We start from the raw sequence: 26,792 nt of genomic DNA, 5'->3' as shown, positions 1-26,792 counted from the left end.
CTCTGGGCTAAGGGTGGGGTCAACACTGTAACTAATGCTTAACTCCACAATAAGGGATTTATCTTTCACTGCTTCACAAATTGCTGTCTGTCAGATACTCCTCTAAATCTGAACATTCAGATTAAGACAGACTAGGAAGAAGGAAACACCTTTAGATTCTCCAAATATTTATCAAAAGGAAAAACGAGCCAGATGTTTGGGCAACCAGGTAGTTTCAAGGATGCTTCTACCTGAAGACATAGGGAGCTCTGGTGGCCTAGTTTTAAGAAGCTGAGCTGTCAATCCAAAGGCATGTGGTTTGAATCCACAAGCTGCTCTGTGGGAGAAAGATGGACAATCTCCTTCTGGGTGAGTTACAGCCTCTGGAAACTCACTGGAGAGTCAGCTGTGGATCAGTTCTGACTGGATGGCACACAACAACAACACTCTGAAGAGAAAGTGGCTTCTAGAAACCAGTGTTGATATAGAAGTCTACACAGGGAATAAGCCTGTGGGAACAGGCTCGCACTCAGGCTAGCTGTTGAGATGAGTTGCAGAGGCTGTGAAGCCTTAACTCCAGTCCCTGGCTGGCACACCTGGGCAGCGTGTGCACCTCACTACAGACTGTCCTGGAGCCCCGGTGTCTAAGCCCAGCTCAGCCCAGTCTGTACGTGGAGAAAGCTGCCTGGACTGTGGAACAAAACACACAGTGGCTCCTGCCAGGTCCCCAGGAATAACAGGGGGAGCCTGCTGCACAGGAGTCCCTGCAGCGGGGCTCCACATAGAGCTGTGACCACAGGTTCTCCAAGCACAGGGCCCCGAGCAGTCTTACTAGCATGTAGATCCCCGGAGCAGTCCAGTCAGGAAGCCTACTTCAAAGTCCTCCTCAATCCATGAGAAAAAGTTCCTAGTGGGATGAGTTAACTCCTCCTAGTTCTCCGAGCAACCAGGAGACAATATGGTCTCCCTGTCCCGGGAATCTCCGCTGTCCACAAGAAGTGTGCCTTCCCGGGCCTGCATATCTCTTCTTCTGCCTCTCTCTGTCCATGTATCCATCATCCCTCACAGACCACTCAGTGATGACCTCTCTGGCTGGTCTAAATGGCTTCTCTGTTTCCTTCACTAAACCACATCTTATTTGCATTTCTCCAAGTCATGATTTGAAGGACCCATTTGTTGAAAAATAAAACTTCCTAAAATGGTACGTATTCAATTTGGACTTGCATTAATTTCTTTTTTTAATCCTTAGAACTGCAGTGACATACTACCGAATGAATCCTTTTCTTGAACTTCTTTTATTCCAATGAAAGACCCCCGCCCTTGACTAGTTTTCCAAATACTATGGTGTTTCCCTGATAAAGAGCTTTCCTTGCAGGATGAGAGGTGGCTTTCTAGCCCACAGCCCTCATGGCAGACCTGTTGACAAATGCCAGGAGGATGACTGTCCTGTGGGGCAGTGCACCACCTCGTTCGCAGGCACAGGGCTGGCTGCTGGGGGGGCCCAGTGCAGGCTGCTTTCTTAGGCCTCACGGGGGACAAAGCCGGCCCTCCTACCACATTCGTGCTGGTGGCCAGAAGGCAGCAAGGCCCTGCCACCACCTGGACTGACTCCTCACACAGGCCTGCTCTGAGATTCCTCCCCACTTGGCCTAACAGTCAGTAACTGTGCTGCCAACTAAAGGCACTGAGTTCAGATCCACCAGCTGCCCTGCTGGAGAAAGACGTGCATGCTTGGCTTGTGTGACTTACTGCCTCTGAAATCCTGCTGGAGCGGCAGCTGTTCTGACTCCATGGTAATGAACCAGCCCATCATGTATCTACCTACTGCATCCGATCTACAATTTCTCATATCCACTTCAATCCTGCATCAGCGGGCCTCTCAGTCAAGGCTTTCTTCATCACACTCTGACCCCAGGCCACTCTCTGCTCTCGTCCCATCTAGAGTTTACAGTTTGGATTTCCCTTCTTCAGGAAGAAACCATAAACTCAAATAATTCATTTTAGAGGTTATGGCTTTAAAATATTGTTGTTGCTATGTGTCACTGAGATGCCTGTGACTCACAGCGACCCTATGATAAACAGCCCTAAACCCTGCTCTACCCTGTGCCAATCATACTGTCTCCAACATACCTACCCCCATTACCTAAGTCACTGAATCAATCCATCTCATCGAGGGTCTTCCTCTCTTGCACTGTTCCTTCATCCTCCCAAGCATGACATCCCTCTCCAAGGACTGGTCTCTCCTTGCAACATGTCCAAAGCATGTGAGAAAAAGCTTCAGAATCTTTGCCTCCAAGGAAAAGCCTGATTTAACCCTCTCCAGGAAGAATATGTTCATTTTCTTAGCACTCCACAATATATTCAATATTGTTTTCAAACATTACAGCTCAAAGGCATCAATTCTCCTTATATCATACCTAGTCATTGTTCAGCTTTCTGGCACAGAGAAAGTGACTGCAAAGAGCATGGACTGTATCAGGTGCACCTTAATCTCCAGAGTTACATCATTGCTCTTTAGTACTTTGGAGATGTCTCTATCAGCAGACTTTCCCCACTTCAATGTCTTTTAATTTCCTGGCTGTTGATGCCAAGAGTGTTGATATCAAGAATTTCATCCAGGAAGATCGCAAAAGGTCATTACAAAGACAGAAGAGGAAGAAAAGAGCAAAATGGATGTCAGAAGAGGCTCTGAATATTGCACTAGAGCACCAAGAAGCCAAAGCACAGGGAAGAAACCAAGATATTAAAGAGCTGAATAGAAGAGTTCAAAAGGCAGTGCAGGAAGACAAAGTCAAGTATTCTAGTGAAATGTGCAAGGAGCTGGAGTCAGAAAATCAAAAGGGCCGAACTTGCTTAGCATTTCTTAAGCTCAAGGAACTGAAGAACAAATTCAAACCTTGAGTTGCAATACTTAAGGATGCTTTGGGCAGAATATTAAATGATCCAGAAGTATTAAAAGAAAGTGGAAAGAGTATACAGAGCCATTGTACCGAAAGAAATTGCCAGACACAGAAGAATTTCATGAAACAACATATGAGCAAGAGCCTACATAGATGAAGGAAGAAATTCAAGCTGCTTTGAAAGAATTGGCAAAATATAAGGCCCTAGGAATTGATGGTATCCCAATTGACATATTTCAACTAACAGATGCTGCCCTAGATGCTGTGCCAAGAAATCTGGAGGACAACCTCTTGGCCAACTGACTGGAAGATATCTATATTTCTTCCTATTCCAAAGGAAGGGGATCCGACAGAGTGTGAAAATTATCAAGCAGTATCATTAATATCACATTCAAGCAAGATTCTGCAAAAATGATTGGAACAGCACATCAACAGAGAACTGCCTGAAATGCAGGCTGGGTTTAGAAGGGATCATGGTACTGGGGATATTGTAGCTAATGTTAGATGGATCTTGGTTGAAAGCAGGGAGTACCAGAGGAATGTCTATCTGTATTTCATTGATTATGCAAACATGTTTGATAGTGTGGATCATAACACACTGTGGCTTTAAAATGCAGCAAATAGAAAATTGTGATTTTACAGCAACAAGTGCTCCTGTCAAGCTGAGGTCCGCTCTGTGGACATGGCTGGACACTGGCAGGTCTGCGCCCTCTGCCTTCTAGCCTGGGTGGGGCAAGGTGAGTCATACAGAGGCCAGGCAGGACCTGGAGGTACCTGCTTTTTGGGGCAGCCAGAGCACTTTCTCCCTGATTCAAGAAACCAGTCCAGGATGCCTGCAAAGCTTTTGTTAAATGTGAAATGCAACTTCCACAGTGAGCTTGGGGTACTTAAAGGTGTGGAACACCCAGAGCCTGAAATGAGCTAAAACCTAGAAACAGTCCAGAACCCACACCAAAGAAAAAAGGAGATGTGCTGGCTTGGAGGAACTGCTAGCTGCTAGTTGGCCGCAAATTTGGATGGGCTGGGATCCCCTCCATACTGAGCAAGGCTCAGTAGACCACCAGAGTGGCATGCTTAGTACATTACTGGTATTTATAAATGCACTAACAAGGTATTCAGGGCAGCTCTTATGTTCAGAGAATTTTAGGTTGTTTTATAGCAAAACACACTAACAACCCTGTAGGAAAACACACATAACTACACGTGGGTTGGAGAGCAGCCAGGTACAGGACCCAGGTGGGAAGGCCGCAGACTAGCCCTCTTGTTCCTGAAGACTCTGTATGGAGCACAAAGAAGGAGGGTTAAGAGAAGGGGAGGAGGAGGGGGGAGGGAGAGAAAAGAAAAGAGGAGGGAGAAGTAGAGCAGGAGAAAGAGGGAGCGGGAAGGAGAAGGGGAGGAGGAGAGAGAAAAGGAGGAGGGAGAGAAAGAGGAGGAAGGAGGAGAGGGAGAGAGAGAGGAGGAGGGAGAGGAAGGTGATGGGGAGAAGGAAGGAGAGGAGGAGGAGGGAGAGAGGAGGAAGAGGGAGTGGGAGAAGAGGGGTAGGAGGAAGGAGATGGGGAGGAGGGAGAGAGGAGGAGGAGGGAGTGGGAGAAAGAGACTGAGAGAGAGGGAGATGTGGGGGAGAAGGAGGAGGGGAGAACTAGGAAAAGGAGGGGAGGAGAAATAGAAAGAGGAGGGGAGGAGGTGGAGAGGAGAAAGGAGGAGTACAGAGGGGGAGGGAGAGGAGAGAGAAAAGGAAGAAGAGCAGGGGAAGAAAGGAGGGAAGGAGGAAGAGAAAAAGAGAAAGGGGAGGAGGGAAGGAAGACAAGGAGGAAGAGGGGAGGAAGGAAGGGGGAAGAGCAGGAGGAGGAAGAGAAAGGAGAAGGAGGAAGAGCAGAAGAGGGAGAGGGAGGAGGGGGAGGAGGAGAGGAAGGAAGAGGAGAAGGGGAAGGAGGAAAGGAAGAGGGAGGTGAAAGAGAAGGAAAGCAGGAGAGGGTGGAGGAGGATGAGGAGAGGAAACAGGAGGGGAGGGGGAGGAGGAGGATGGAAAGGAAGAGGAGGATGGAAGGGGGGGAAGAAGATGCGCAATCAGGGTGGAGGACCTGCCTGTTGGGCTCAGGCAAGTGACGGAGGGGCTGTGCTCGCTCCACTGCCCATTTTCTAAAAGAGAAGCTATGATCTGGGTTTAACATGGTTAAACATGATCTTAAAGATCACCTAGGATGCACTCATTTTACAGATGAGAAAAACAATACAATAGAGGTAGACCTGGGTTGCCCTAATCTCTGCTAGACCTACAGAAGGACAGTGACACTTCCCTGTGCTAGCTGTGCACCCTGTCTTGCTCCCCACCAGCCAAGGGTGTCAAGTGGGCTCTATCTTTAGATGCACTGCTTCCACAGTGGGGTGATGCTCTCTACTGACAGCAGCGTGTCTTGTCCCAGGTCTGGAAGCTCCACTAAAGGCTGTTCAGGGTCAAAGCAACACAGCCTCAATGGCAGAGAGTGACAGCAGAGGCTCAACCCTGACCTCCCGCTAGGAAGGCTAGATTCTGCCCCAGAGCCACTACTGCCCTGAGAGCCAGATCCGCCCTGAGTGCCTTTTCATCTATAGGCAGGTCTATGGAGGATGGGGATGCTAATTCACAGTACAGGGTAAGGGAAGGCTATTTATCAGTCACTGTGTGTGCATCTGGGTGGAATGGGACAAAACTGGGGAAAAAGGTTTAGACCTGACAACAGCCATGACCCAGAGACTAGAAGAAACCTTGCCCAGGAATTAGGGAAGTGGCAGCCCCAAGCTGAAAGGGCAATGCCCAGGGCAGTGAGGACTGAGGGGACCATGAAGCCTGAAAGGCTGCCACAACAAGAAGGCAGCTGTGGGATTTGTGGTGGGAAGTGTTACCAGCTCCTTAACCCTATTTCTTGTTCTTCTCTGACTTCAGGATGAAGCCATCACCCACCTCATGGTCTGTGACCTTAGTAAACCCCACACCTCCCAGGATCTCCCAGGGGAAGTCAACCCACCCTCCATTCTAATTCTAAAGTATCATCCTGCCAGGGGACCTAACCTGCCTGACAAGGCAAACCCTCCAGAAGGGAAAGGGTAGGTAGTGCTGTGAATGGCTGCCCTTGTCTCACCTCCCCAGAGCTCACAGCCTGTACGCTGTCACTGAGCAGCACTGAGATGCTTTAGTCATTGGGTGACATCATTGAGATGTACCTGAGCAGCAGCAGCTCTGTAGCCCTGCGCCAGTCCTCCCCTCAAGCACTTACTTCAGCAAGTCCTTGTCCTTGTTGAGGTGCTGGAAGAAGGATGGCTCACAGATGAGCTGGCTCTCCTGGCACACCTGCTTGCAGGACTTCCCGGGCTCCGCAAGCTTCACCTGCAGGGCACTGAGTGGAGGCCACATCACCTGCCCATGGCAGAAGTCCTGGAATGACAATGAAGCCATCAGGCAAAGAACCACAGGTGCAGCTGCGGTCCTCTGCCCCTCATGTCACACAGCGCTAACTGGTAGACACTCTGACCAGCAGTGACGGGGAAGAGCCTGGGGTCAGGCAGGCAGGGGAATGAACACCTGCCCTTGGGCTTTCTAAGTATCATCTTCTTCAGTTACAAGATTGGGACTTCATATCCACCACACTGACACCCAGATGAAAGCTGGTGTGCAGCTGCCAGACAACAAAAACCAGTTGCCTCAGAACTGGTGCTAACTCATGGTGACCCCAAGTGTCAGGCTTGAACTGCTCCACGGGGGTTTCCAGGGAGGGATCTCAGGAAGGGACACAGATCCGCAGGCCTCTCCAAGGTGGACTAGAACATTTAACCTTTTGATTAATGACTGGCACCTAACCATGTACACACCCAGGCCCTGTTGTCAGCACGACCAGCAGTAGCAACTAGACAATTTAGCCACGTAGAGTCTGTTGCTGTTGACAAGTCCACATCCGTTTTCCGCACTGCTTTGATCTCTCCTTCCTCGGGAATCCCGAAGATGTTTTTAGTCCTCTCTGATTTAGCTGTAACCTACTTTGACAAGGCTCAGGGGACACTCAAGGGTGGAAGTGTGATTTTGTCAGGCTAAGGATCACAGAGGTGCCCTATAGAACCCAGCATGGCATCAAGCCCCGGCACAGGGATGTGGCATGTGTTGTAAAAACTCTTAATGTTCTGCTCACATGGCCACTACAGAAAGCAACATGCAACAAAGCACAGAGTCACCTGGCAGGCCTACTTCTTAGGGTGTCCACAGCACGGGGACAAGGGCTTGGGAGGGGGCAGTGCAGGCCACTCCCGGGACAAACAAAACCATCCAAGGAAAGTGCTGTGGCCAGACAGTTGGGTCTGGGAAGTGACCTGAGAGGCATTACGGACAGTTGGCCTGAATAGAAATGAGATGGCCGATGAGCAGAGGAAGGCTCACTCTGGCTGGGACCCTCCTTTATGTCATTTGTGCCCCAAAGAATGCTGAACCAGGGCCAGAGATGAGGACTAGGGAACCTGGGTGTCCAGCATCAGGTCAGCTGACTTGTCAGGGTAGGTCTTAGCAAGCTCCTCAGGGTCCCCGACCACTTCCCCCACCCAGCCTGCTGATGATGGGGCTTGACTCCAGTGGGACAGCCAAGCCCTCATCAACGTCCCCTGGTGCTGGGCATTCAACCCAGAGCACATGTGCAGAGAGGCTAATGCAAGATACAAGGCCGCAAACTTACCACCCTCAAGTGACTGGTGACTCCCAACACCCCTCCACTTGGTTTCTGAGAGGAGACTGTCCAGCTCTGTCCCATGCGGTGGGTGACAGATTTGAACCACTGATTGTCTGATGTAATGTGTGACTCCACCAGCACCCCTTAATACTGTTAATGACAAAGGGGTGGGTGGGTAGGGTGACCTGAGACAGTCTCATGTCTCTCTCTCTGAACTTGGCTACTTTAGTCTGGAAAAGTTTGAAGGTCAACAAACAGGAATCCTTCACTGTACAGTGGGCAGGAAACCTAAAACCAGGATCCAGGTAAGCTGGAAATAGAAGAGAATGCTGAAAGACCTAACAGGTCAGCATGAACAGAAACACACTGGGTTATTCAGGGCTACCAGCATCCTTCTTCACCTGTACAAACTGACTCAGAGTGAGAGGGTAGCAAACTGTCCCTGCACAGTTCTGGGAACCAGAAACAGACTACTGGGTGGAAAGACTCTTATCCATCTCCTTCCATTCTGATGATCTTGACTAAAATCTGTGTCTGTGCTGTCACAGGTAGTGAAAGCAAGTAAGGAATGGAATCCAGGGTGCAGTAGTGATGTCTATTACATGACAGGACATGAAGACCTCCTGGCTGGACCTGGACACTCTGGCCAGCCCCATCAGGACGGCTGCCACCAAACAGGAAAACCAAAAGGTATAGTGACAGATGATGCTGTTTCCTGCTGACCAGCACTGAGTGTAGGTTAGCACTGACAAGTTAGGTTTTCCTTTTCGTTTTTTTGAATGCCAAACCAACAGTGGGTGATTTTAACCCGCCAGATGCTCCACATGAGAAAAATGGCCAATCTCCTCTTGTGTAATTTATAGCCTCTGAAAATCTGATGGAAGCCGTTGTTATTGACTCAATAGCAATAGGAAGGTGAGCAATTTTGCTTACAAGTTTTTAGATGTAACCTGGTAACTTATACAGGCTTTAATGTTATAATAAAGAGATTTCAAATCCAAGGTATACCAAGGATGACCATGTGATTCTACTGAAAAGGCACTTAACCAAGTCATTTAGATTAGCTCATGCCAATACCACAAGCGACAGCTCCTCTCTCTGCTTTCTGGACTTGGCTGTGCCCAAACTGGAATTACTCTGGTAACTGGAAACTCTCAGTGGCTGAAGGCTCAAATCTTGATTTTTATGGTTCATAAGAAAACCATAGGAATTCCTAGGTGGCAAAGTTTGGTGGTTTGAGGTCACCCAGGGGAACCTTGGGAAGATCAGAGCCACTTGGGACCCCACTCAGCACAGTTCTCCCCTGGTCCACAGTGGGTGAAAAGCATGGAACGTATCTCATCAGGACTATACAAGCACTATTTCTTGAGTGTGCAGGGCTTTAAGAAGCATCTGCTATTCATTATCAGCCCTCGGTGGTATAGGATGCAGCTCTGAGTGTGTCCTGGGCGCTCTCTGCTTGTTTTTGACTCACAGTGACCCCAGGACACAACAGAACTGTAATCTCCAGTGCTGCAGACCACTGGACCACCCTCCTATGAGCTTCTGGGTGGGCTTAAACTGCTAGCAGTCAAGTACTAAACCTTGATTATCACCAGGGCTCCTCTAGGAAGCTGCATGTGGGATGGAAACAGAGAGACATGTTCTGCTTTGTTTGACTAGAGGCTGAAAAGGCAAAAGAGCGTACAACAAAGAGAAGCCATGCTGAGTCTGGTTCCACCATGTGAACACTCCAGAAGTCTCCATCATGTCATGTGTAGAGAGGGTAACGGTGTGGGCAATGGTGTCCAAATGAGACAGGTGCTGCACACACTATCGCTTCCTTCCCCCTACCCCCCACCCCACCCCAGGGCTGTCTGTGTCCTGTAGTTTTCACAGGCATCTCTGGGAGGGAACTGGACACACAGCGACAGACGGAAACAGTGGACACCCTGCCACATCCCAACAAGGACAAGAGGCTGGCTCTGTAATGTTGGGACAGAGGGACATGTCTGCAGAGGCACGCCAGGTTCATTGGCCGTGGTGTTCACTCCTCAGTCTGCTTCTCAAGGCCACTCTCAACCAGGTTCACTGAGCTCACTCAGCACAATGACTCAGGTCTTGTCACCTTGCTCATGAATCATAATCGGGGCTGGCCTGGCACCCTCTCAGGAGACTGTACGCTTTTGTAGAGTTTTTTGTGGATCAGAATGCATGAAAACAGTTATCAAGACCTCCTTAAAGCTGGGAGAGCCATCGGGAAAGTGAACATAATAGTCCCCTGGCTCATACTTGTCTCTCCAGAAGGCTGGAAGGTGACATCAATGATGTGGTATGGCAGGCAAGTATCTGAGGATCTGGACTAGAGTTCTAGCCCACAGTCATTTATTAAAGAAAAGCTGAAGGAGCGAGAGTGGGTATATGATTAGCTGGGAGAAGACTCCAGGCAAAGGGAAAATCACCATCTGAAGACAGGCGTGCAAGCCTGTTCTGGGAAGGGTAGAGACCTGTGTGAGTCAAGGGCAGGAGCAGGCAGACAGTTCGAGGTCACAGGTAATCAGGACAAGTAGGGCTTTTCAGTCCAACATAAATGCTGACTCTCATCTGGTGTGGGATATGGGCAGAGGAGCGACAGGATCTGCTATTGAGGACAGAGTGTAGGGGATGGTGAGGAAGCTGTTGGAACGGTCAGCGGGAAGTGACGGACAGTGCTCAACAACCCTCCAGGAAACACTCATACTGTGGGTCAGCTTTGGATGTTCTTTCTCATTCATTCATTTAAAACTTTCCAAACACTCATCAAGCCCTTATTTGAGTGCTGTGAAGACGAACATGAATGAGATACAATCTTTGGGCTCAAGGGTTAGTATACTGTCTAGTCATTGAGGCAGACACTTAAAAACAACACAGAGCAGGGAAGGGCAGGTGTCCAAGTGAGTTATGAAGGGCACTGAGAGAAGGCAAGCAATAACCATGGGGACAGCTTGCTAGTGGTCAGAAAAGGCTCTGGAACACAAGAACTCAGCAGGAATTAGCCATTTAGCAGATGACAGATATTCAATGAAGAGCTACTGAACCGAACAGCTTTGGCACTCTGGAGTTCTGACAGTGGAAATCGGGAGTGTTCCAAGCCTGCAAATGCTTCCATGCAGCCAGAATGTGACAGAACAGGCAATTTCCAATCTGGTAGTAAGTCAATTCAGGACACACAACATCTGCACTTCGAAGAATTATTTTCGCCAGTCACCAAATTTCTCCAAATTTGTTTGTCTATCCTGACATTTACAGGTAGTAGCTGCAGTAAGAAAGGTTTATCAATCAACAAATTAATGAGAACAGGTGACCTTCTAAACAACACAATTCCTTATGAAGGGGAGATAAAGGCTTTGTAACAAAGGCTAAGCAACTGCATTGAAAAAATATTATTTGCAAAAATACCAAATGAACTAGGGGAGACTCGGGGAGTGGTGAAAGGCAGTGGGGTTGCTTCCCAGGAGAGATGGACAGGGTAGGAGGTCCAACAGAAAAGATGGATATTTTCTCTTGGATACCCGAGAGAACACCATGGATATTTCTACTAACCCTCATCACACACATATCCCCAGTGGAGCCACTGTGTCAGCTGGTTCAGTAGGTCCCCAATTCATGGTGACTGCACAATCCCAGAGAGTGATAGGCAGCATTCCTGTGTCCTCCCAATGAGAGGCGTGGATTGCAACACTGTGCTTCATGGGCTATCCTTAGCCCCTAACCATTGAACCATCACCGCTCAGAAAAGCCCATGATTTAGGTGAATTTCTATGGAGTTTTTAGAATTTATGTATATATGTTGTTGTTGTTATGTACCATCAAGTGACCTGCGACTCAAGTGACCCCATGTACAACAGCCCTAAACCCTGCTCTATCCTGTGTCAATCTTATTGTTTCTGATACACCTACCCCCATTATCCAAGTTACTGAGTCAATCCATCTCATCAAGAGTCTTCCTCTCCTGCATTGACCCTCCACCCTCCCAAGCATGATGTCCCTCTCCAAGGACTGATCTCATCTTATAACATGTCCAAAGTATGTCAGATGAAGCTTCAGAATCCTTGCCTCCAAGGAGCAGACTGGCTTTACCCTCTCCAGGAAGAACTTGTTTGTCTCTTAGCAGCCCATGGTATATTCAATACTCCTCTCCAGCATCACAGCTCAAAGGCATCAATTCTCCTCTTATCATGCCTAGTCATTGTCCAGCTTTCTGATGCATAGCAAGTAATTGCAAAGACCATGGCCTGTATCAGGAGCACCTTCGTCTCCAGACTGATATCATTGCTCTACAGTAGTCTGGAGAGGTCTCTGACAGAAGACTTTCCCAATGCAATTCGTCCTTTATTTTCCTGGCTGCTGGTATCAAGAGTGTTGATTGTAGAGCCAAGCAAACTGAAGCTGCTGACAATCTCAATCTCTTCACCATCCATCATGATGCCACCAACTGGCCCAGTGGTGAGAGTCTTTTGGCATTTTTTTCCCTTAATGTTGAGCTTCAATCCTTCTACAGCAAGCGCTTCAGGTCCTCCTCAGTTTCAGCAAGCAGGGTTGTGTCATCTGCATAATGCAGATTGTTGATAAGTCTATTTCCAATCCTGATGCCACATTTCTCCTCACAGAGCCCAGCCTCCCAGATAATCTACTCTGCATATAGATTGAAAAGATATGGAGATAGGACACATCCTTGGCACACACCCTTCCCAATTTTGATCCATGAAGTACTTCCTTGTTCTGTTCTGACAACTGCCTCTTGGTCCAAGTATAGATTTTGCATAAGCACAATCAAGTGTTCTGGTATTCCCATTCTTCTCAGAGTCAGCCAAAGTTTGTTTTGATCTATACAGTCAAATGCCTTTGCATAGTCATTGAAACACAGATAGACATTCCTCTGGTAATTTTTGCTTTCAGCCAAAATCCATCTGATATTAGCTATAATATCATTAGTGTCACGGCCTCTTCTAAACCCAGCCTGCACTTCAGGTAGTTCTCTGTTGATGTGCTATTCCAGTCGTTTTTGGATAATCTTCAGCAGAATCTTGCTTGCATGTGATATTAATGATATTGTTAGATAATTTTCATACTCTGTCGGATCACCTTTCTTTGGAATGGGAAGAAATATAGATCCCTATTCCAGTCAGTTGGCCAGGTGTTTGTCCTCTAGATTTCTGGGCACAATCTGGTGAGCAAATCCAGGGCAGCATCTGTTTGTTGAAATATGTTAATTCCTGGGGCCTTGTTTTTGCCAATTCTTTCAGAGCAGCTTGAACTTCCTCCTTTATCACCACAGGCTCTTGCTCATACGTTGTTTCATGAAATTCTTCCATGTATGCCAATTTCTTTCAGTACAATGACTATATACTCGTTCCACCTTCTTTTAATACTTCCTGGGTCATTTAATATTCGGCCCAAAGCATCCTCAAGTAGTGCAACTCAAGGCTTGAATTTGTTCTTTGGTTCCTTCAGCTCAAGAAATGCTGAGCAAGTTCGGACCTTTGATTTTCTGACTTCAGCTTCCTGCACATTTCATTGTTAATGCTTTACTTTGTCTTCTTGCACTGCCCTTTGGAATATTCTGTTGCGTTCTTCTTTGCTGAAGACGAAAAAGTGAGAAAAAATGGGGTTGGTTTCATAATTAAAAAGTCATTTCTAGATCTGTCTTGAAATACAATGTTGTGAGTGATAGGATAGTATCCATATACATACAAGAAGTCCAGTGAATACCAACATCATTCAAATACATGCACCAACAACCAGAGCCAAAGAGGAGGAAACAGATTCCTACCAACTTTTTCAGTCAGAAACTGATCAAACATGCAATCAAAATGCATTAATAATAATGGTGACTGGAATGCAAAAGAGAAGAAGGATAAGTAGTTGGAAAACACGGACTTGGAGAGAGAATGATAGAATTTTGCACAATCAACTACTTATTTCATTGCAAATACCTTTTATAAGAAACATAAACGAAGGCTATACACATGGATTTCATCTGATGGTATGCATAGGAATCAGACCGATTACATCTGTGAAAGGAATCACTGGAGCACCTCAATATCAGCTTGTGAAAATGAGGCCAGGTGCTGATTGTGGAAAAGACCACCAACTACTCTATGCAAATTCAAGCTGAATCTAAGGAAAATTAAATGAAATCCATGGGCATCAACATTTGATATGGAGTCTGTCCCTCTTAAATTTCAAAACTATCTCAGGAACAGATTTGAGGCCTTGAACACTAGTCAGCGAAGACCGGATGAGTTGTGGGAAAATATCAAGAATATCATCCAGGAAGAATGCAAAAAGATGTCATTGCAAAGACAGAGGAGAAAGACAAGACCAAGATGGATGTCAGAAGAAACTCTCAATATTGCACTAGAGCGCTGAGAAGCCAAAGCAAAGGGACGATATCAAGATGTTAAGGAGATTTTATACATACATACATAGATAATTTTTTTTCCCTATAGAATTTCTAGGTGCAAGTGAACTTCTATGGAATCAAGGTGTTAGGTCTAGGAACAACATGAACAGGAATTTGACTGACAATTAGAAATTTGGGGAAGGAGGGAAGAGTTCTTGGATCACAAAATGATGTTTGGGCGAAGGTTTATAGCAAGCTTATTTACAACACAGAGGATCATCAAAATGCTGGCTGGTCCTTCCACACTGTCACAATCACTCCTGGGCTTCAGCCACCACTGTCATCAATGGGTCATGTCATTCCACTGAGGGCTTCTCTTCTTTGCTGATCTTCAGTTTCATTTAAGCATGACATCTTTGTAGGGATATTTCACTGGATCTGTTTCTCCAGAGGGCCCTGAGATACCATCATCCCTCCATTCTTCCGATCCCTCTCTCCTTGTACACTCGGTTACAAGATCCACCATCAGGCTACATCACTGGCACAGTAGTACTGTCTGTGCATTTGACTTCCAATTACCTCCAGGAAATCGAAACTAACCCAGGGCCGACTGTGCCTCTGACCTTGAAGCTTCTCCACCTCTAGCACAGCTTATACTCCAGCCAACAGATGTCTCCAGAGGGAAGGAGTGAAACAATGGCAGTGACTGAAAATGAAAACTCTGGATTGACATGAGCTGCAGATCGCAGCCTAAGTTATTATCTACAAGGTAGTGTAAAAGGGCAGCTGTATTAGCACGTTTCCAGGAGACAATTTAAGTACCATGTTTTGCCAATTACCAAGTTCAAAAGGGGCTTCCTGGTTTCTAAACATGCAAATAAAAAGCACCTTCACTCACTTAACCTTCCCACTCACTTTATTCACTCATTAAATTGGCAATTACTGTTTATTTGCTATGTACCAGGCCCTTGAAATATAGACGTGAAAAGCTAGGCAAGGCTCCCACACTAGAGCATTTGGTAAGATCTATTTTAGGAATGGCACCTTCTTGTTTGAAAGAAAACATAGCAAAAGGTTTACAGAGAACAGGCTCCGGAGAGGAGCACCTTTGAGGACTGACTGCAGAGGGTGGGCCACATGAGGCTCAGGGAAGGAAGTCAGTGGATAAGTTGGTAAGACTGAGAAAGAGTTGCGCAGGAGTCGTGGTCAACACCCACAGAGTGAAGGGGAAAAAAGGGGGCACTGGGTTTTAGACACAGATGCAGAAATGTGGTCAGACCTCAGGGAGCCTCCAGCAATGACACTAGATAACCATCCTGTCCCTTTGAAAGAATGTGCTGGGATCCCAACCCTTATACCTGTAAATGCAATCCCACTGTCTTTGTTATGTTATGCCACAGTTATGATGCTGAAGACAAAATAAAGAACACATTCTTACCACAGGCATCCTATAGAGACTAAAAGAGCTAATGATCCAAATGCTTTGGCCTCATGCTTTGAGCCATTGATAGCACTAATCTGCATTTATTGAAAGGAGGTGTCAGGCCCTGTTGAAGGCATGAGTTAGATGAGACCTATGAGGCAGGTTCTTGGATTAGCTTTATTTTACACAGTAAGATCCTGAAACATTAGGAGATTGAATAACATGTCCCATCAATATAATCATATACTCCTGGCTTGGAATTTGAACTCGGGGAGTAGATTCCCAAGAGTGCTCTCCTCAAATCTGGTGAAGAACTCAAGATACCAGAGAGATCACCCTGGGGACGTTGACCCATAGGCTCTACTGTCCTATAACAGCTGTTGGCTGTCTTACAAACTTTATTCCCTCCCATCTCTAATTTCCTTCCCTAACCTACTTAGGGCCCATAATCTAAGCCTACTTAAACTTTCAATACCTGTTTCTATTTGAGGCCCATACAAGCCTTGCCCCCTGAGGTATAAGAGCTCTTGAAGCCCTGAAATGCAGCTTTTCACTTTAAGAGATTCCTCTATTTCTAGAACTCGGTCAAGGAGTTCATCTTTCCCCTACCCATGGGGGTTCTGAGTCTATTTTCAGCTTCAGGTCACTTTTTGAAGCTCAAAGGAATTAAAATGCTGTAACAATGATGGTCAGTGGCCCTTGTGGCCCTCATTTCTATGAACACAATCTATAGTCTCCACACTCTGTTGGGAGTCGTAGGGTTTCTGGGACCTTCTCCTGCTTCAGAGCTAAAGTTCTGCTTTTATCTGTTTTATACACTTAGGTTTCATGAGAGGTTGTATTTGAAAAGGGGTCTTACTTTTAAAAGATATGTGAAATGCAGTAAGAGTTTAATATTTTTAGAATCACTGCACATTTATTATTAAAGGACCTTGGAACCTACTGGATTTAGTTCTTGCTTTTCTTGGAGGGAGAAACGAAGTTCAGGCAAAGTCACAGTGTCATCTCTTTGCTTTCCCAAAAGTCTTTGTGATGCCCCTTGGAATTCACTCAAAGGCAGGGTCTGAGAGTTGAAGAGATCTTCATTATGGCCAGCCAGTCTCTCCTATTTAAATTTCCACATGACCTTTCACATAAAAAGCACACTAAAGAATTACAGAGTGTTCTCAGGAAATGACTGCTGGCCTTGTATGAGAAGGAAAGCAAAGGCTTTGGAAGTTCGACAGTCATTATTTGGCTTGGCAGTGTTTTCCACAGCAGGACAACCACCTCATAGTCAGGCTGAGCTCTGGGCATGCCTGAGCACCTTGTGGGGTGGCCTGAAGGATGTTGCAGCAAAGACTGCCTGACTGATGCAGAGCCTTACCTGTTTCTCGATGAAGGCGTTGATTCTCTGCAGCATCCCCTCGCACGTGAATTCATATGGCATGTACGGCTCAATCTATTGAAAGAGAACATAGGACGGTGAGACGGGAAAAAGAGAAGGCAGTCTGCATCCTCTCAGCCATCCACCAATTCACTCCATGCTCTGAGGGTTGTGACTGTGGACTTTGTGGTCAACAGGTCTGGCTTCACAACCCCACCCAGGTCTCCGCTAGGGATGGGACAAGGAACAGACTACCTACAATCTTGAACCTTAGGTCCATCAAGTGTAAAACAGTAATAAGAAAAGCCCATCTCTTTTAAGCTATGGTGAAGACTGCAAACACTTTAAAAAGTGCCTAACACATAGTAGGACTTCAACATAAGGTGGTGATTATCACTTGATAGAAAGTAAACTCTGTGAGGCAGGACTTGCATGAGAACTCAGCAAACAATCTGCTGAAGGTCACTGTTCTAACAAAGGCAATATGGTGAGCAGTTCCAGGACGCATGGCAGTGTCTACCAGAAGCATGGGTCTGTCAAAAGGGAGGCTGGCATGTACCCCTTGGACTCATAATGTGAAAAGAGACATATAAACTACCACCAACAGTTCAGCTAGATGCAGGAACAATGATATTGTAAATTATGACCTAATTTGGGAGGGACTGGAGAGTGTTATGCTGCATGAACTAACTCAGTCTCATAAGGACAAATATTGCATAAAACCATACTGTAGAATGAGTATGAGGAGCCAAAGGAGGGGACAGTGGAGGCAGAGGGGTGAGACTGTGCAGTGGAGGAGGATTAATCATGGGGTCATACAATTTGATGGGTGGTCATGAGGGAAAAGTGTATTTAAAAAAAAAAAGAAAGAAAAAAGAGTTCAGCTAAATGTTCTTGGGGCTGCAAAGGCCAGGCATGATTCCAGCAAGTCTAAAACTGGGGAGAGCCAACAGGTAGAAAGGTGAGTTGTTGTTAAGTGCTGTTGAGCTAATTATGAGAGAAGTGGAACAGATTTCCACAAAATCCTAGAGATTTCTATAGTAAGGGACCTAACTTTGATCTGAGGGGCAGTGGGAGGCCCTTCTAGGTACTCACGGAAGAAGGGGAGGCACTCTGATCAATAAGCTGACATGAGAGAAAGGGAAGAGAGATAGCCATGTTCTCTGCTGCACCTGCTTGTGTCAATACCATGAGGCCTGTGTTCTCAGGAGTCTGCTGGCTGCAAGGGCATTTCATTTGGGAGTAAATAACCATAATCAAGGTGTGTTAGTGCTTCAGTCCAACAGCATTCCTGTCCTGGGGTAAGGAAGCATTGTCTCATCTCCTTGTTAAGTCTAAGCTTGCCTATATTCAATTTATTGGTCAGTGAACTAGGCAAACAACAGCACTCATTCTTGTTTTTGTGTGCTAAGTCATGTACTTCAAGAGTTCTTTAGGGGTAGAATGAAAGGGGATACTGGAACCATCTCTGAGACACCAACCAGAGCGGTTATGGAGTGCTAGTCACCCTGCTTTGTGGAAAAAAAACAAACAAAAAAAACAACAACAAGCCAAACAAAAAACAAAAAACAAAAAAAACCCCCACAAAAACAAAAAACCAAAACTATTTTTCAAATAGGCAGCCACAGGAAGGATGTCGCAAGCTGCAATGTGTCATTCCTGCTCACTTTGGAAATTTCCCATTATCTTTCTATCTTTCACCTTTTCTTCTCTTGATCTCCTTTCTTGTGGCATTTCCTTTCTCTTCTGCTCCCACCCCCCAATATCAATTTTCTAAGTCTGGGTAAAACTCCTACGAAGGATTGCTCTCAGACACAATGTGAGCTAACCCTTCCCCAGGCCCACCTGACAGTGTGGCCTGGCATTGTTCAAGAGAGAGGGACACAGGCACCTGAAGGCCATGCTTTAAGTCCTGCCTGCTCTACTTATGAATGGCAAGATTCTGAGTTATGTAATGGGTGCATAAAGGCTCATTTCACTCTCTACTTTCAAGGTTGTTTGAAAATTTTCATTAGATAATTTTAAAAATACCCCTTAGATAGATAGATAGATAGATAGATAGATAGATAGATAGATAGATATTCAACTTTGGGGGTGGGGGGAGGCGGAAACCCAAGTTAGTCTTGATAATTTAAAATGTAAACTAGGTCATGCCATTTCTCTGCTCAGAACTTCCCATCACACTAAGAATAAAATCCAGAGCTCCTTATGAGCACTTGGTTAAAGTCTTTGCGGACTTTACAGGTCTCAGCCCCTGGAAACCCTTCGTGGTCACCATGAACCTTTTCCATGGCTGCCTTCAAGATTTTTTCTCAAGCTGATTCTGCTTTGCAGCAGTTTGACTACAATGCACTAAGGTGTATTTTTTTGTTTTTATCCTGTGGGGTTCACTGGCCTCCAGGAACATGAAGTTAATGCCATTCACTAGTTGTTTTTTGTTTTTTTTTTTAAAAAAGGGTTTCAGCTATTCTTTTTTGAAATAATTCTTGTACACTATTTTCTCTCTCCTTCTTCTCCGATCCCAACTATTCATAAATTAAACCGATAATAGCCCACAAATCTCAGATGCTTTCTATTTTCTCATTTTCCCTTTTATCATGGTTTCATTTAGATAATTTTTATAGTTAAGTCTTTAAATTTTTCCTGTGGTGCAAAATGTACTTAAAATGCCCACTGAAGTAATTCATGATCCTTGATATTATAGGTATTTTTATTTTCCGTTTCTAGAGTTCTCAATTGGCTTAAATTTCTTACCTCCTGTCTCTGTGGAAATCCACCACCTTCTCACACACGTTGTTGTTATGTGCTGCCGGGTCGACTGTGATACACAGAGACCCCATGTACAATAGCTCTGAACTTTGCTCTCTCCTGAGCCAATCTCACTGTCTTTACCACACCTACCCTCATTACCCCAGTTACTTTGTCAGTCCTTCTCATCTGGGGTCTTCCTCTCCTGTGCTGTTCCTTGACCCTTCCAAGCATGATGTCCTTCTTCAAAGACAGGTCCCTCCTGGCTACATGCCCAAAATACGTGAGACGAGTGTCAAAATCCTTCCCCCTCCAAGGATCAATTTTTCTTACTAAACATTTTAATATATTAAACTATTTTAAAGTTGCTCCCTCTAATTCCAACACCTATGCCAGCTCTCAGTCTTTGACTGACAGGATCTCTTCTTAATGATGGTCTTCTTGCCCTGTGTTTTGAGTGTCATGTAATTAAAAACGTAAAATCTTATCATCTGATAGGAAAGCACTTGGCACAAAATTTCTGATTCATTTTATAACAAGCGTTGGGATTTTCATAGCGATAATTTTGCTATTAACCTAATTATGCAATTTCCTTTCCCCTTCCTCTTTTGTTTACTTCATTCCATAATTTCTTAATTTTAAATTTTATATTGTTTTAACAAACCAGTCTAAAAGACCCGAGTTCAGTCTCATACGAATTGTATGATCTTGTAAATTACTTATATTCTTTAATCTTTCATTTTCTCATCATCAAAAGAGGAATAATAGTGCTACTCCATAAATAATACTGGTCATATGCTTATTATGGGTAGATTCTGGTTATTAACTCCCATATAAAATGTTTAGGTAAAAAAATCAAATAAATGTTATACAAAATCCTATTCTTAGCTTTCTCTCTTTTTATTAGGGGAAACAATGACAATGTATCTTTTTAGATCTTTGAGAGATCTGAACTAGATCACTGAGCCAAGTGTAATTCATGCTCCTATTATGTCTGGTTGGAAGCAGGAGTGGCATCCACTTCCTAAACAACATGCCTCTGGAAACTATGAACTTTGAGAAACGATAGTTATAGAAAGGCTTCAGGTGTTTGTTCATAGGATCATTATGAGTCGTACTCGACTTGACAGCAATCAACAACAATTATGTCTAGCATCCAAATGTTATTGACAGAACAGTTTGTAGAATCAGTGCACACATGTGGCACCAGCTGTTTCCAATTCACTGAACATCCATGGTCAAATCCTTTGAACCTTGATCAAATCCTCCAGCTTGATTATTTTCTTATTCCAGGATTAAAACACCACAGAAAGCTCTACTTACTAAAACAGAGAACTTGTAACGCACATTCACAATGAAATGGCAATCATAATGACAATAAAAATGATAATAAAAAACAACACCTTTTGATTTAAAATTGCTTTCACTGCATCCTCCACTTCTTCCTGGTTGTTGAGGTCGACAGTCCACACATGGGGCCGGCCAATGAAAACTTCGGCATAAGGATGCTGAGATGTTAGCTAGAAAAGACAGACACTCTCAGAGTCATATTCAGTTACATTTACTTTCTATTAGCTTTTTGGGTAGGATGAGATTTATTAATGTTATGTACCAAATAGTGTTTGTGTAGATAACAACTTCTAAGTATATACATTAAGTGATGGTCCAAAACAGACAGTCCACCTCTCTGCCTGTTGTACTGCTCTCTGTGGCTTGTATTTACTAAGAGAGTGGAGGCTATGTTATCGGTATTTCTAATACCAGAAGGATCATCCCTAGTGGATAGGTTTTAAGGGACCTTTCAAACTAAGGCAGACTAGAAAATAAGCCCTGAAGATTCCTTACTACTAAAGGCTCTCCAGTCATTAAAGCTACTCTCATTTCTAAACTACTAAAAGCTCTCCTCCTACCTTCTGAAGTAGCCATTGTGCACTGCAAAGGACACCAGTCAGCCCAAACCCCTGTTGCTCAAGGAAATGCTAAAGCTGCCGCTGTCACCCGTAGCCAAACTTGCGCTTCTCCTGCTCCTGTCCTTTTCCTCACTACTGAAGTTAATCCTATCTATTCCTGTGATGAAGTTAACACTTTGCAAGCAAAAGGAGGAAACATTACACTGAAAGGTCGGATTTTTTTTGGAGATAAAATTGCTCTGCCCAATTCTCAAGCTATAGAAATCTTCACAAATATCCATAATTCTCTCCACATTGGACCTACAGCACTTTGCCGTTTTGTCTAGCCTTTGTTCTATACACCTTCTCTAGCTAGCAAAATACTCCAAATTCGCACTAAGGTCTCACCAAATAAGGGCACATTTACCAGGACTAAACTGGCATATTGACTTCACCCATATGCACAAGAAATGGCGTTACTTACTAACAGCCTTTTCAGGCTGGATTGAAGCATTCCCTACAGTACATGAAACAACAGCTGTAGTTCCTTCCACATTAATAGAACAGATCATACCTCATTTTAGTTTACCCACTCATATCCAGTCAGACAATGGGCCTGCCTTTGTATCCCAAATTGTTCAACAGGTATCAACCACTCCAAACATCACCTGGAAGCTACATGTACCATATCATCCCCAGTCGTCTGGAAAGGTAGAGCGAGCCAATGCTCTTCTAAAAGATCACCTAACCAAACTCTCCATTGAAGTAAAACTTTCTTGGCCCACTCTACTCCCTTTAGCTCTAACCAGGTTACGTGCAGCTCCACGTTCCCCTTCTGGACTTAGGCCATTTGAACTTCTCTGTGGGCGTCCTTTCCTTCTCACACATAATTTTCCATATGAGCCTCCCCCGTTAGCCTCCTACCTACCCTATTTATCTCTATTAAGGCATCTTCTACGAGAACATGCTGACAGGACCCTCCCGTCAGCTCTCTGTACACCTACCTCAGAGAAACACCCTCTCCTCCAGCCAGGTGAATCTTTTCTTCTTAAAAGTCTGCACCCAGACCCCCTCCACCCACGTTGGTCCGGTCCTCATGTTGTTATTCTAACTACACCTACAGCTGTCAAACTTCTCGGCCGTTCATTCTGGTACCATGTTTCTCGCATCAAACGGGCTCCTGCACCATCTGAAACCCAAGCCCCCTGGATGTCTAAGCCAACTGGACCCACCAGCCTGCATTTCACCAGGTCACGCCTTCTGTGGGAAGGCCCCCTTTCTCCTTCCCTTCCTCCTGTCTCTCTAACTCTCCTCCTGGCCTCACCGGTTAAAGCTCAAGACTCTGTATGGAGGTTTTGTGTCCAAGAAACCTATACTCAAGACTCCACTATATTCCTGGTTAGCCCCAGTTCTTGGTCCTCTCTTAATAGTTTGTTCAGTATTAATGGTTGCTCCTTGTTGGTTTTTTTTTTAAGTTTTTACAGAACCTCATCCAGGAAATCTCTCGAGTTGCAGTAAAACAAATGTTGCTCCACCCATATTCCCAGCTCCCAAATGAACCTCCTTCCAGCCCACCAGCCAGCTCCATTCGCCGCCCCTATTCAGCAGGAAGTAGCCAGAGAGACTACATCGTCCCTATGTAACCAAAAAGGCTGGAATGAAAGGTCACCTTGGGGGCTGGGCAACATCTTGTGCTGACCGCACCTTCTAAGAGACATCCCAATCTACCTGGTGTAAGGTGACTGTGGCCAATCAGAAGGAAACCCAGCCATCAACCACATCTTGCATGACTGAGCAGCTCCGTCATTAGAAGCTAACAAAGGGCATCCAATTAACTTTCTCTATGAGAACTGACCACCAGTTTGACCACCCTACGCCCAACCTCTACCTATAAAGTTAAACCTGTAACACTTCCTCACTGGTAACTTTACTGCCTGCCCTGCCTTTCTCTGGCCTCAGACAGTAAATCTGTTCTGAGAGCCACTAATAAACTCTTTTGTTTCATTTTAAATATCTATCTATTTCCCACAGTCAATGGAAATCCTATGGATACAACAGGATATTATCTGATACGGTGGCGAAAGATGAGTCTTTGAGTTTAGAAGACTCTCAAAAACATGAGGTGGTTGCAACAATGGATTCTAGCATAGCAAGCGCACAGGATTATTGGCCAATGTTAAATTTTGTTGTACAAGGATCACCTTGAGTCACAGCTGAGCCCATAGATCCAAACAACAGTTAGAATAACGATAGCCCTAAATCTTGAATCCCACTTAGAGGCAAGAGAAAGAATGTCACAATCAAGTGGCATGTAGTCTGTACATGCCTTTATTTTTTATAAAATTTGTTTTTTGATATTGGTTTATTTATAAAGTTCTTATACATTGTTTTTCAAACTGGATCTTTCACCTTTCCTTTTACCCATTCCTCCCTCTATCCACCAAACTGTTGGACCCTATGATTCTGCCCATCCTCACCCCTCTGCTCTTACCCTATCCCCCATTTAGATTCTAATACATATTTAACTAGTTATCTTTCTGTTTCTATAATAGTGGTCTTATACCGTATTTGTCTTTAAGGAACTGAACTAGTTCATTTAGCATAATGCCTTCCAGAGTCTCCAAATTAGGTAGTAATTTTCAAAATCATTGCTCCTACATGCTGTGTAGTATCACATCATGTGAATATACCATAATTTCTCAATCTGTTTGTTTGTGGTTGGACATTTGGGCTGTTTCCATGTTCTTGTGATGGTGAGTAACACTGCTATGAACACCGGTGTACAAGTCTCTGTTTGTGCCTCAATTCTCATTTTCTCAGGGTATTTTCCAAGTAGTGGAATAACTGGGTCATATGGAATTACTATGTTCAGCTTTTTGAGGAAGTGTCAAACTGCCTTCCAGAACAGTTGCACCATTTTACAATTCCACCATGAGTTCCTATCTCTCCACATCTTCTCCAACATATATTACTTGCTGTCCTGTTAAACTCTGCCATTGCTACGGGGGTGAGATGGTACTTCATTGTGGCTTTGATTGGTATCTCTCTTACTGCCAGTGACAGTGAGCCTTCATGTGTCTCTTGTCCATCCAAATATCTTCCTCTCTGAAAATTCTTTCCATGCCTTTTGCTCATTATGTAGTTTTGTTATCACTTTTGTGTGTGTGTGTGTGTGTGTGTGTGTAGGCCCTGTAGAATTCTGTAAACTTTTGCTATGAGACTCTTGTCTGAGGCACTAGGGTTTTCTTTTCACTCAGTTGGAAAATGTTTTTGATGTGCAGAGGGATTTAATCTTTAGAAGATCCCATTCATCAAAGTTACCCTCTCCAGATTGTGTATTTCTAGCTGTGTCTGGCAGTCTCTCTATACCACAGGGTAGGCCTTCTAAGGTTGGTCTCAATTTGTCTCTTATGAACTGTATGGTTTGGGGCTTTATTCCCAGGTCTCTGATCTACCTTGAGTTGATTTTTTTGTATGGTGTGAGATGTGGATCCTGTTTCACCTTTCTGCAAGTAGCAGTCCAGTTTTGCCAGCACCATTTGTTGAAGAAGGTGGCATTTCCCCATCTGATAGGTTTTATTTCCTTGTTGAATACCAATTGACCATAGATAGCTGGGTTTATTCCTGGGTTCTCAATTCTGTTCTATTGGTCTATGTGCCTGTCATCATACCAGTAGTACCATGCCGTTTGGTTACTATCACTGTGTAGCAGGCTTTGAGGTTTTATGTCTCTCATGTCATTTTAGTTTTTCAGTCTTTTTTTTCTCTCCAAATAAACCCGACAATTTCCCTTTCAATCTCTTTGAAAAATAAATTTGGTTTTGTACAGGTATTTTTTACTTCCAATCTCAAACAAGAAATAAGCAATCAGGTCAGACCTGAGGCTGGAGAAATGACATGCATCAAACCAGTGCATAGCATAACTGCCAGCCAGGACAAGGGATCAGCTGGAGAGATGCAATACAAGTGGTGGCTTTAAAGTCACAAAAGGCTGGGAAATTGCACACTCAGAAATTGGACAGAATGAGAAATGACTCTATCAGAAAGCACAGAATTTTGAGATGGTTTCAGGAATCCAGACTTGCTCCATATTGCAGTATTGGTATTCACAAAGACAATGTACAATAAGAATAGGCAGGACAAGGCAGTGTTTATCATAAAGAAGGTTTCATTTGAAGGTAGACGGGGTGACCGGAAACCAAGAATCAATATGGGAATACAGAAGAATTGAAGGGTTCATGCTCTAAGACTTGTTTCCACCTTTCAAGGTTACTGTCTAAAGGCAACATTCTGGCATTTGTGTTTATCAGCATGACTGGGGGAAGTACCACTTTTCTTTCACAGATGGGACCCCGGGCTGCATGATGCTCTGCAGTGCATGGGACAGTCCTCTGAGGGGAAGAACTGTACATACCCACACACATGACTTCCCAGGTCCCACTGGGCTTTTATGTACATTTGTAAAATATAACTCTCTGGCAATGTTCCAATATACATTCAATTTTCTAAGAATGCACTACCACGTAAATCAAGGAGTGTTTGCATTTCTGTTTTATTTGGAACTTCATCAATAAGCCATCATCATTTCGGAAAAAATTATGGAAGCAAAGTCAACGCCCCTCATGATACGTGAGTCCTGGGAACAACATCCTCAAATCCATTCTTATTCGTAGCTATCACATTAATTGTAATTATGTGTCAATATTTATATGGATATATGCAGTTTTTTCATTTCATTTTTTTCAAAATGTCAAGTGTAAAGGAAAAAAGGCTGATCACATTCAGCATTTGACCGTATTTCTCTTAAATGCAAAGCCACTTATGGAAGAATGAGACATCATAATGCTACAGTACGGTTCTAGGCTATACGACAGCTCAATAGGACATAGTATTAAAATATGTGTTAAGTTTATTAAGAATTATTTTCATTTTATTTCTCCTTTATATTAGAATGATTTCAGAATTAAACATGCATGTCTCTCACTCTCACATTACTACTGAACAGGAACTAACTTGCAGTTGACGCTTTAGAGGCTATAAATCACAAAGGAGGAAACAGTTCATCTTTCTTCCACAGAGCAAGTGATGGATTCGAACCACCTGCTTTTGGTTTGCAGCTGTAACTCCTTATCTACTGTTGTTGTTGTTATGTGCTGTCGAGTCGTTTCCGACTCATAGCGACCCTATGCACAACAGCCCTAAACCCTGCTCTGTACTGCGCCAAACGCACCACCTCTGACACACCCATCCCGATTACCCCAGTAACCGAATCAATCCATCTCATAGAGGGTCTTCCCGTCCTGCGTTGTCCCTCAACCCTCCCAAGCATGATGTTCCTCTCCAAAGACCCGTCCCTCCTGGCAACATGTCCAAAGTATGTCAGACGAAGCCCCAGAATCCTTGCCTCCAAGGAGTAGCTTGGTTTAATCCTCTCC

At 44.6% G+C, this 26,792-nt stretch overlaps 1 protein-coding gene across 1 annotated transcript in view; it reads right to left on the bottom strand.

Annotated features, from left to right (window-relative positions):
- Positions 1–26,792, bottom strand: part of MGAT5 (mannosyl (alpha-1,6-)-glycoprotein beta-1,6-N-acetyl-glucosaminyltransferase) — a 361,502-nt gene that overhangs the window by 5,826 nt on the left and 328,884 nt on the right. Inside the window, exons 13-15 of the mRNA XM_006894455.1 lie at positions 20,872–20,988; positions 16,721–16,795; positions 6,134–6,291 (exon numbers count right to left, since the gene is read on the bottom strand). Coding sequence (XP_006894517.1) covers positions 6,134–6,291; positions 16,721–16,795; positions 20,872–20,988 — 350 coding nt within the window. The remainder of the gene's footprint in view (positions 1–6,133; positions 6,292–16,720; positions 16,796–20,871; positions 20,989–26,792) is intronic.

Source organism: Elephantulus edwardii, unplaced genomic scaffold, assembly GCF_000299155.1.
Source record: "Elephantulus edwardii isolate Elephantulus edwardi_28Jun2011 unplaced genomic scaffold, EleEdw1.0 scaffold00143, whole genome shotgun sequence".
Classification (NCBI taxonomy): Eukaryota; Metazoa; Chordata; class Mammalia; order Macroscelidea; family Macroscelididae; genus Elephantulus; species Elephantulus edwardii.
The sequence above is the reverse complement of the archived record's forward strand: the minus strand, read 5'-3'. Positions and strand labels throughout refer to the sequence as shown.